Source organism: Bos taurus, chromosome 13 (assembly GCF_002263795.3).
Source record: "Bos taurus isolate L1 Dominette 01449 registration number 42190680 breed Hereford chromosome 13, ARS-UCD2.0, whole genome shotgun sequence".
Lineage (NCBI taxonomy): Eukaryota > Metazoa > Chordata > Mammalia > Artiodactyla > Bovidae > Bos > Bos taurus.
The window spans coordinates 54510598-54522098 of NC_037340.1; the positions used below are offsets into that span (position 1 = coordinate 54510598).

General features: G+C 55.2%; 1 protein-coding gene across 10 annotated transcripts in view; it reads left to right on the forward strand.

Moving 5' to 3' along the window:
- The window catches only part of DIDO1 (death inducer-obliterator 1), a 50895-nt gene extending 39560 nt beyond the window's left edge, over positions 1-11335 (forward strand). For all 10 annotated transcript variants that reach the window (XM_025001117.2, XM_025001116.2, XM_059892975.1 and 7 more), the window contains 2 exons: positions 68-263; positions 6816-11335. In XM_025001117.2, coding sequence (XP_024856885.1) covers positions 68-263; positions 6816-9859 — 3240 coding nt within the window. In that variant the 3' untranslated portion in view covers positions 9860-11335. The remainder of the gene's footprint in view (positions 1-67; positions 264-6815) is intronic.
- The last annotated feature ends 166 nt before the right edge of the window (positions 11336-11501 follow it).

The following is an 11501-nucleotide window of genomic DNA, read 5'->3' on the forward strand; positions in this document are numbered from 1 at the left end:
GCTGCTCCTAAGGCTCAGCAGCTTTTCCGAGCAGCTACAGACCCATGCTCCCGTCCTGTCTGTCCAGGAGCTCTGTCTGATCCGCTTCCACCCCGCAACCGAGGAAGAGGAGGTGGCCTACATCTCACTCTACTCCTACTTCAGCAGCCGCGATCGCTTCGGCGTTGTGGCCAACAACAGCCGGCACGTCAAGGACCTCTACCTGATCCCACTCAGCGCCACTGACCCCATCCCCTCCAAACTGCTGCCCTTTGAGGGGCCAGGTAAGCACCAGCCTTCAGACCCCAAACATCCCCTCCCGCCGACGCCAAGCCTCCCCTAGACCTGCCTCGGCAGCGGAACTTGGAGCAGAGCTGAAGCAGCTTGGGCTGCAGAACTTCCAGAATAGAGGAGGGGGCACTGGAGGTACCCTGTCAAGGGGTAAATTGTCTTAAAGAGTTTTGTGCAGAGGGCCAAGCTTGCAGTGTCCACCTAGAGCCTGCCTGGCCCCAGGTAAGCAGGTGTTGACGTGCAGGAGCAGGGGCAGTGCAGGGTGGGCCGAGGTCTGGCCTTTTGGTCCTGCCTTCCTCCGGACGTCAGCCGGGCTGTTCCCCCTTGTCTTGGAGATTCATTTCAAGGAGTTGCAAGAAATGGCAGTGAAATAGGAAATGGCTCTAGAAATAGGCACTTTGAAACCTGCTGCTTGAGTTTTACCTTCAGTGGGCCTCTTTCTGCTTGCTCCTTCCTAACAGAGTTCTGCGTGAAAGCGTGACTTACACACTGATTTCTTGTGGAGGGGCCAAGGTGGTTCCAAGGGGGATGTGGTCTCTGAGGGCCCTCTAAACCCTGAGAGGTTGATGTGACTTAAGTTTCACAGAAAGATGCCCCCGTGGGAGCATCCCCTTGGCCATGAAGCCCCCAAGACTGATAGCCCCTCAGAGATGCCGAGTCCACCACGTGTTCAGGGCTCTTGAAGTACTTTACTTCAGGGGTTGTGGCTGCACCTGGCATCTTTAGGGGCCCCCTGCACCTGGCATCTCCGTGTCCATGGCCATGCTCCTGCCACAGCCACATGCACACCTGCGTCCACCTGTGCTGTCTGGGCCCCTGCAGGGCCGCTCACCCCTGGTGGGCTCTGCAGCTGTGCCCCCAGAGTCCTGTCAGCCCCCACAACCACTGGTTTGTGCTCTTAGAACTACACACAGACTGTCTCAATGCCAAACACGTGTCAGAAGCCAAGTGCTTTGGGGGGCCGTTGGCCTTCCTTGTGCTAAAGTGGTGCTGCCTGATGGGTGGCAGGGAGGGCTGTGGCCAAAGTTCTTGGCAGGCAGCTCCCGAGGCTCTGGCCAGTCCCCGGACACCGTGTTCCAGATGCTGCAGTGATGGTCGTGAAGCCAACTACCCGACACCGTGAGGAGCCCCTGGTCAGTCCTGAGGGCGGTGGCCTTTATGGGGCCTAGCGCAAGCATAGACAGGGATAGGCATACACTGAGTGCTTGTCCAGTGGGGCAGGGAGACCGTTCCAGCCTTGTCGGAGCCCCTCTTGTAGCTCTACCTGCAGACTCCATGGCTCCGTCTCAGAGTATCTTGTCACATGAGCCAGGGACTAGCCAGGCTTGGGGCCATGGGACAGTCCCCGGGAGAGCAGAGGTGGATGAGTCAGGCGTGGGGATGCAGTAGGGAGGGAGTGGCCGAGGGGCCACCAAGGAGACTTCTCCAGTGAAGCCCAGACAGGAGCTGACACTGCTGTGCTGGGTGGGGGCCGCACTGGGCATTCCGGGTGACACGGCCATAAGGAGGGCTGGGTGGGAGTGCTTGCCTTAACCGCCAAGTGACCACATGGGTGACTAACAGGGAGGACATCACTCCTACCCCCACATTCCCGAGGCTGAGACTCCTGAAGGAGCGCCCCACAGCTCCTGTGGCAGATTTTCACCCACAGTAGAGAGAAGACGTTTCAAGACTTTTTGATTGAAGGGCTTCTAAGTCTGAGCTTGTTTAACTTGGTATATGTGTTTTTAATTCTCCTGGGATGTTCATCTGACAATGGTATCTGTGTGTCTTCTGTCCACTTGCACGTCGGCCACACTCCTCCCTGAGCCACTTCACACACTTAAATCATGATGTGGTGCAAGTGCTCGCAGGCCGGTCCCAGGCTCGTGGCGTGTGCAGTGTCTGCCAGGTGGGTAGGGTGCTCTGCTGTCTCTGCACCATGTTGATGGCACAGGCCTAGCCTGAGGGGCGTCATGTCCCTCAAAGCAGCCAGCCCAGCTGAGCACCTGCACTACCTGGGGGTGTTGTTGCCTGAGGTCACCAGACTGGGGAGTGTGGAGCCAGGGTCTGCCCCGGCCCTGCCTCCGTCCTGAGGCCTCACTGGGGCACAGAGCTTTGAGCAGCCCGCAGGCCGGCTGCCGGAGCTGTAGGTGGAGAGGGACCCACTCAGCATGACTTGGTCTCTGGAAAAAGTTACCGGTGACCCTCACCACTGAACTTAGGAGCCAGTGGGTTTTCACTGTGTGGCTCACACCCAAGAAGCAGGTGGAGACAAGGCTTTGAACCCGTGTGCAGAACTGGGGAGGCCTGCACCTTCTGCCTGCTCTCAGCGTCCTCTCCACCCTGCACTGTGGGGATGGTGGACCTGGAGGGGTCTCCACGCAGAGCCCACAGCCCAGCCACCTGCACGGCGTCCAAGCACACCCTGAGCCTGCTCCACCTCCAGGACCTTCTGTCCTGTGTGCTCTCAGACTTGTCTCAGAGAGGCCAGGCCGTCGTCATGTCACACGCCGCCCCGTGTGTTATTTCGGGGGACACCTGGGAGGCCTGCGTCCCTCTGACCCAGCCGACAGTACTCATGGCCCAGCTTGCTGCCCCTCATGTTGGGACAAGGCTCCACTGCTGGGACGCGGGGTCTCAGCCAGGGCTCCCCAGCCACACTGAGCAGAGGACAGGGTCATACCTTCTAAGGTGTGGCAAGGAGAAGGCCGCTTTCTTAGCAGATGGGGTCAATCCGTGGTGTTTTCTGTCTTCACTCCTAATTGTCTCCTGAGTTAGCTGAAAGTGCCCACGACTTACAGTGTTGTCAGGTAAGCATGTCTTGAGTGTCTGCTTGTGTGTGTGCGTGCACGCCTAGTTGTGCGCTTCCGAAACCGTGCGGAGATACCGTTATCAGAGTCACAATCATGCCATGAGGAATGTGTTTCTCTCTCCTTTGAAACCAATAAAAAATATTTCATGGAAACTGGTCATTGTTTGTCTGAGTTTGAACCGTCTGCTAGGCCTTGGTCCCTGTCTAGGTGCACCGTGACTGAGGACTATCTGCCTGCTTTGCCTACGCCGACTCCGCGAGCTTCTGGCTGTGCGGGTGGCACTGCACGGGCTCCTGGTCGCGGACGGACAGCACTCTGCTCACTGGGACCACAGGTCTTAGGGACCCAGCATGGGAGGTCTGCTGGGGAGTGAGCGTGCGGGGTCAGGCAGGGCTTCTCCACCCAAACACTAAGGGCGGTAGCTGTTAACACCAACACAATTTCTGTTCCTGCAGGTGTGAACATTTTGTCTTGTCAGACTCAGGCCATAAGAAGGTTTTCACTTTAAATAATGAATAGTGGAGCATGCCAGGTAGACTTAGGGGTGGGAGCATCATGATGATGTGGTTAAGGAGGCTGCTGTCTGCTGGTTTATTGATTAAAGCTAAACCTCACCCTCCAAGTGCCACATCTGAGGTATCTGGGGGCACCCCCCACCCCGGGGAGGGGGTTGCTGCTTCTCATCACTTCCCTGGCCACCCTGTTGCTGACACACCCAGACATAGGCCCCTGTTTGGACCTTGGCTCAGGAAATAATCACACACCTTTTCAGTGAGTCCACTTCTGTCTGTATGGGCAGTCTGGGACTGGCCCTCCCAGTGTGAACCTGGGGCTACGTGCAGCTGAAAGACTTGTTTCACCCCCTTGGAACATTGTGGACCGTTTGCTCTCACAGTTTGGAGAGTCGAGTCGGGGTACCAACATCCTGGTGCTCAGTCTGGTCAACACCCCTTGTCTGGAATCAGTAGTTCAGTGTCCCCCACACCTACTTCTCATCTACTTTCTCATAAGCTTCACAACCACCCTCAAAGGGAGGTGGGTACATCAGCACCCTGGCTGGTCACTGCTGCTGGGGCCAGGGGTGCCCCATGCCCTCTCTGGAGACCCTGTCTCTGCACACTCTTCTCAGGGTGCCTCTCCTCCAGGGCTCACACTCAGCAGTGGTCATGGCCACATTGGCCCCAGTGGACGTCTTTGGGGACAACTGTCTCACCAACTCCCCAGTGGCGGCCTTGCCAGACACCCACGTGTGAGAGTGCAGAACGGGTGCAGTGGACATGCCCTCGTCTCCATGAGGGTCACTGCCAAGGCCCCATGTAATGCAAGGAGTTGTAGGTCTCCCATGAGCAAGTCCTTTCCGAGGTGCTGGTGACATTTCATGTCTTCATGCTCCATAAGCTGATCGTGTGAGTCGGATGAGATCTGACTGCTTCCCGATAGGGGCGTGCATTGTGAGACGACCCAGTTTAGATGTAAGATCCTGGAGAAGATTGGTAGGGAAGTTCAAAACTAACACTCCTCCAACTCCGGAGCTTGATGAGGCGTGTGCAGATCGGGTAGCTGAGAGCGGAAAGCGTTTAATCACAGACCTGCTCAGGGGATGCCAGGGAGCTTAGTGTTTTCAGAACAAATGTAAATGTGAAGCAGTTCCATCATGACCTTATGTGTGATGGCCGTGACCACAAAGGCAGAGTCTGAAGTGTCTTGCCGAGTCTGAGGTACACTTTGTTGGTTAGGAAGCATCTGGAGCTGGTGAGAGCCATGGTGGGAGCAGTGCTGGCTGAGGACAGCATGCTGACCCCGGAGCTAACGTGGTGACTACGGTCCACACACGGCCACTCTGGCCCGAGCTTGGTTCACACCCCAGGCAGGCCCTAGTGTTGGCCCTTCAGAGGTCTAGCTCTTCAGAGGTGGCACAGCCTGTCTGCGGTGAGAACCGTCATGGGTCCTGCCCTGAAAGGATGGCCCTGGCCAGGGCTCCTGCTCGCCCTGCCTGCCATCGCCAAGCACATCAATCTGCTGCTCACAGGGCCGCCGAGGCTCCAGCTTGTGCTCAGCATGGGGACCCGTTCTGCCAGCTCTGGGACTGTCGGCGACAGTCAGCCCAGAAGGGCCTTGAGAGCCAGCTGAGCAACTGACTACCCCAGTCTGGGTTTTTGTGAGCTATGAATACTCAGTAGAAGGCTGTTAGAGTGAGAGGCATACCAAGTTAAAGTAATTCATTTTGATTAGAAAGTGAACTTGATGGGTTACCTTTGACATCTGAGCAGAGCTATTTGGATGCGATGCTCAGTGCAGTGGGCCTGGCCCTCCTGTGCCCATGTCCCCGTGACCCCTGTGTCCAGCTCCTCCCTCCACAGCTGTGTCAGGTCAGACAGAGGACATTCTGGAAGCCACTCCTCTCACTAGTGGGGTTCTTCATGGGCCCTCAGCCAATGAACATCATTCTGTGAACAGGAGGCCCAGAAGCCATGTGGGGAGGGGCTGGAGGTGCTTCGTGTGGAGGTTACCCATGTGGATGCTGGCCTGGCCCAGCTCACTCTGGTGGGCCTGGCTCTCCTCGTCAGCACCTCTCTGCTGGCATTTAGGAAGGGCGACAGAAATGCTTGGAGCCACGTGATGATGTCCAGAGACAACTGATTTGTGAGCAACTTAAGATCACAGAACAGGAAAAGCAGTCCGAATTTTCTTAGTGAATAAATAGGAAATATGTGAATATCTATAAATAGTGGTGATTTATCCATAAATTGAAATTATACAATTTGATTAATTTTAACTATCTTCTGCTGTGGAAACAATTTTTCTCCTGTGTTTATCATTTCTTCCTAAATCACTGATTTGTGACTTGGGTTTTTCTGTTCCGCTGTCAGTATTCTGGATTTATTATGAGTGTTGGGGTGGGGGGCATTACTGAAACAGTAGCATTTCTGATATAGAGTACTACAATTCAGCCTTACTGAAGAAATAGTAATTTTTAAGAATTATGCTTTTTCTGAAATTCTCAGCATGTTTTCCATGTAGCCTGTCCATCACCGCCCCTGTCCTGAACACCTGTGCACTTTACGGCCCATGTCCTCTGTTGACAAAGACCTGAGCATTAGGTAGCTCTTGATAAGTTACTGGTCATTGAGTTTCTTTCTAAACCTGAAAGAACGTTTATTTTAGCCCTTTCAGTCAGCATCATTTTTCCTGTTAATTATAATTGTTGACACAAGTGAGTGGTGAACTTAATGGAATGCTGTGTGCTGTATTGATCATTGTAATTGAGTTGTAGAATCGGTCCCTAATTGAATCTTTAACATTAGTATAAAATAAATTATATATTGCAGCTCATAAGTTAGAGTCGAAAGAGGGTGCTACCCTCCTGATTTGTAGTTAGAGACAAATAAAAGAACAGAGCTCAATGTTAGAAAACATTGTGGTCCACACAGGCTTCATGCCCAGTATGTTAACGGTCTGGGGCGGGTGCTTCTGTCTCAGCATTGCGTGTAATTGGAAACCTGTAGGATTCCAGCCACTGGGATGAACGTGTCTGTAAATCAGGCCCCCAGTTCGTGGGTTGTGGGGCGTCAGGCCAGGCAAGTGTGCAGTGCGGTCCTGGTGCAGTATGCGTCTGTCGCAGTAACTCTCCCAACACTTGATTTTATCTTGCCACAGAATCTCCTCCCCCTCCTTGCCCATAATAAAGCTTACCTCTCAAGGACAAAGGCTGATTTTGATTCTCACATTCTCACAACTCTTGTTTTTTAGGTCTCGAGTCACCGCGTCCAAACATAATCCTCGGGTTAGTGATCTGTCAGAAAACAAAACGGCCCTCAGGCGCTGGCGAGCTAGACAAGACAGAGGAGAAGCGGGCTCGCCTGCTGACACAGGACGAGGTGGAGCCTGTGCATCCCAAAGTGCCTGCTGCCCTGCCGCCGGAGAAGAGGCCCACCAAATACCAGCTCTGCCCAGGGGACGCTGCTGTCAGCACCACGCCCCCAGGCTCTCCCCCACCCCCACCCCCTCCTCCAGAAGCACCTGGGGCGCCAGGCTCGTCTTCCATGTTGAAAATACTGTCAACACTCAAACCAGGAGCCACAGCACCATCCGGGACGGCGGCAGCAGCTCCAGCGGCTGCTTCCTCTGTCTCTTCTACTTCAAAGACCGCCTCGCCCCTGGAACACATCCTGCAGACTCTCTTTGGGAAGAAGAAGTCCTTTGACCCCCTCTCCAAAGAGCCTGTGGAGTCGGCCCCAGCCCCCCACCAGGACTCCAAAGCCAAGACCGATGGGGGGCTGACGGCAGCACCCCTGCTGGATCCCATCGTCCAGCAGTTCGGTCAGATCTCCAAAGACAGAGCCCTGGAGGAGGAGGAGGACGATAGGCCGTATGACCCCGAGGAAGAGTACGGTCCTGAGAGAGCCCTGGACACTCCGCCCAGTGACCGGACCAGGCACCAGGACGCGGAAGAGGCCCCCGAGGCAGCTGAGCGGGAGGAGGTAGCCTACGACCCCGAGGATGAGACGATCTTAGAGGAAGCCAAAGTGACCATCGATGACCTGCCCAACAGAATGTGTGTCGACACACGTGGCGGGCCTGGCCTCTCTGCCCCCTCCTTGGTGGAGCAGCAGAAGATGATTGAAGAGCTCAACAAGCAGATCGAGGAGCAGAAGCGACAGGTGGAGGAGCAGGAAGAGGCGCTCAGGCAGCAGCGGGCCGCCGTTGGGGCCTCCATGGCCCACTTCTCCGTGTCAGACGCACTCATGTCACCGCCTCCAAAGGCCACACTGCCCAAGGCCGAGCTGTTCCCGCAGGAACCGCAGGCTGCAGTCAAGCCGGCTCCGGCCCCCGCCACCAACCAGGCCCCCGGCCCAAATGCCGAGGCACGGCTGAGCCGGGACCCCAGGCAGGCCCGGCGGTTGGCCGTGGAGAACAATGAGAGCGAGGCTGCCCTGAGGGCCCCGCCGGCCAGAGAAGCACCCGGAGGGGTCTCCGCCGGTCCAGGGCTGCTGCCGGCCCAGGAGGAACCTGAGTCGGCCCCTCCACCATGGACTCCGGGTGAGGAGGCCCCACTGCCGGCCAAACAGGATGGTCCCCCTCATGAGCCCTCAGAAACCCTCGGGCCAGAGAGCATGGCCGGCCTGGATGCTGTGGCCAGACCTGCCCGGAAGGTACTACTGCCCACACCACCGGGCGCCTCCTTCCAGCCTCTCTACCCTCCGCAGAGTGAGGGCCAGGCCTTCCCCCCTCCTGGTTTCTCAGGGCCCATGTATGCACCTCAGGAGAACCCGATGGGCTCCTCCCAGTACGATGACCCGAGAAATGCTCAGTTTGCCGAGAAAAGTGACGCCCTGGCCACTGACACTGAAGGAGACAGAGAGCCCCAGCCCAGGCCAGGCGAGGGGGCTGGTGTGTTCCCCGCCTTGGCACAGAAAGGGGGACCTCCACCCCAGTTTCAGGGCCAGAGGGAGCCTACACCGCGTGCTTTCGGGATGTCGGGCCTTCACGGCCCCAGTTTCCCGGCTCCTCGGGGGCCAGTCCCTCCATTCTCAGAAGAGAACACTAATAACGATGGGCCAAGAGGAGGCCCTCCACCGGCCAGATTCGGGCCTCCGAAGGGACCCATCCCTTCCCTGTTCTCAGGGCCACATGGGCCACCTCCCTATGGGGATGGCAGGGGCCCCTCCCCGTCCCACCTAGGAGGACCCAGGGGAGCAGGGCCGCCTCTGTTGGAAGAGCGTAAGGACGCACACGGGGAGAAGAGAGAATACCCGGATGCCCTGTATGGCGAGGCCTCAGGTGGCCCTGCCCAGTGCGAGGGACCTGAGCAGGCCCCATTCCCAGGAGGCCGGGGTGCCACACCGTTCCAGTTTGGAGGTCAGAGGAGGCCTCTGCTGTCGCAGTTTAAGGGACCCCGAGGCGGCCCTCCTCCCTCTCAGTTCGGAGGTCAGCGAGGACCCCCACCCGGCCACTTCGTGGGCCCAAGGGGGCCACACCCTGGGCAGTTTGAAGGCCCCAGAGGCCAAGCGCCTGGCTTCGTGCCTGGACCCAGGGGCATGCAGCCTCAGCAGTTTGAAGAGCAGCGGGTCCACTCACCGCCCCGGTTCTCCGGCCAGAGGGCACCTGCACCCCTGCCCTTTGGGGGACCTCGGGGGGGTGCCCCATTCCCGGAGAAGAGTGAACCGGTGCCTCCCCGCTTCCACTTCCAGGGTCCAGCTCCCCCCGGCCCCAAGCCAGCGCCCAGGCCACTGCTGGAGCTGCCCAGCCACCCTCCTGCACCGTCTGCCGCACCGGCCCAGGGCCCAGAGGCCGACTTCCGCGAGGGGGGCCGGGGCCACGAGTACAGAGGCCCGGCCTTTGAGGGGCGGCCCCGCGACAAGGCCCCAGAGGACCCTGAGGCCCCACCACCTGACAGCCGCTCAGGCCGGGCCCTCGATGACCGGCGGCGGGAGAGGGAGCGTGGGAAGCCCTGGGAGCGGGAGCGCGGCCGGACCTGGAGCCGCGAGCGGGACTGGGACCGTGGCCGAGACTGGGACCGCCACCGTGACAAGGACGCTGGCCGTGACTGGGACAGGAGCCGCGAGCGGAACGGGAGCAGGGACAAGGGGCGTGAGTGGGACCGGGGCCGAGAGCGGAGCCGCAACAGGGACCGCGACCGCAGGCGCGACCGGGAGAGGTCCCGCAGCAGGGACCGAGACCGAGACAAGGCCCGAGAGCGGGAGCGCCGCAGGGACCGCAGCCGGAGCCCGGAGCGGCCCCGGGACCCCAAGACCGAGACCCCTCGGGCTGCCGCTCCGACTGCCCAGACCTAGGGCCCTGCAGCAGCCGCAAGTTGGAAAGAACTGGGGGCTCATGCGCAAATAGAACCTTATGGACTTGAAAAGTTACTGTAATTTTGTGTATAATGGTTTCTTAAAAAATTTCACACCTTTACAATTCCTATGCTTTTTTAGAAACAAAAAACTAAGAACTCTTAACATTTCCATTTAAATATACTGAAATGGGAACGTACCTACAAAAGCATATTGCTTTTTCAGATTATAAAGTTATCTTTTCTAGTAACTTGACTGTTGTAAGTTGTGAGGGAGTTTAGTGGCTGTTAAAGCCATACCTTTCCTGACATCTCACCTGTGTGTCTGTTTCCAGAGGTGTGGCTGTTTCCAGAGTCTGGTTCACAGGGTTCGGACCTGGTGGCCATGGGTTTCTGTGCATGGCTGTCAGCTAACCTCTGGATGGTTGAGAAATGCCAAATTTAACAGATGCATCTTTCTCTCGTCACAAAGAAATTTGAATTACAAATTTCAACCAGGAAACAAAACATTTCTTAGTTTTGCTCAGTTTTTATGTATTGCCTTACAGTTTTTCTTTCCCCAAAAAAATGATTAAAAGCAACATCTGAATAGAAACTGTTGAATTTTAAATAATATTTAGTTTAAAAGATTTAAATTTTACCAGTCTAAAGAAAGGAAATAAATCAATTAAGTGTAATTTAAAAGGTGGGGTGGGGTGGGAGGGCCGTTCTTTGACTTGAATAATCAGGAACAGTTTTTTGGTTGGACTTTACCACCTGAGCAGTTCTTTCTTATGTCCCAGGAAAAGTGCACTAGCTCCACACTGCTGTCCTTGTCAGGTGATAAGTCTCAGCATTTGTCGTTGAAATGGAACAATATTTGTATAAAGCCTGAGGTGAAAATAGCGCTATTAGCTCAAAAACTGCAAATTAGAATGCTTTTCACCGTGAAGCACAGGAAGCTGCTTCCCGTCGTGTGTTTCCAAGTATTTCTGAAGTGGAAAGTAGAGGAAAACTTGCTAATTTATTTGACTGTATAAATATCATTTGATATTTTTTTTTTATATTTTCATAAACTTAATTTTGCAAATGTAAAGTTAGAGAATTTCCTTTGTTCTTTGGAGTCTATTCCATTGTACATCACTACAGATTCTTCCCTTTCTAGCACAAACGTTTAAGCTGCGAGAACATTGAGAACTTAGCAGTTTGGGTGATTTGTGGGTGTTACAGACCCTATCAGTAGGTTAAGTTACATTAAAGTGGTGACGAGTTCCAACATCTAATGTGATGTGAAGGTTTTTTTTTTTTACATGTAAAACAAAAATTTTCTAATTTAAATACAACCAAATGTAAAAAATCAAGTGTGTTTCTTTAGGTTTACTTGATAGAAATTTCTGTAAATTGTATTTTATATTGCAAAGTATTATATCACTGTACATTTAAACATGGAACTTCATAGCTTTGTTACATGAAGTAGAATAAACATCTACAGAAAGTTTTTCTGTCTTGTGTGGCATCGCATTGGAAAGTCGGGTCTGGACAGGACATCTTGGCTCCCTACTTCTTGCGGGTCAGCGTGTTGTGGGCAGGGGGTGCTCTTGGCCTGAAGACCCCTCCCAAATGCACCCCCTTTAGGGACAGTTCCAGTGTGGGTCCCCACATCC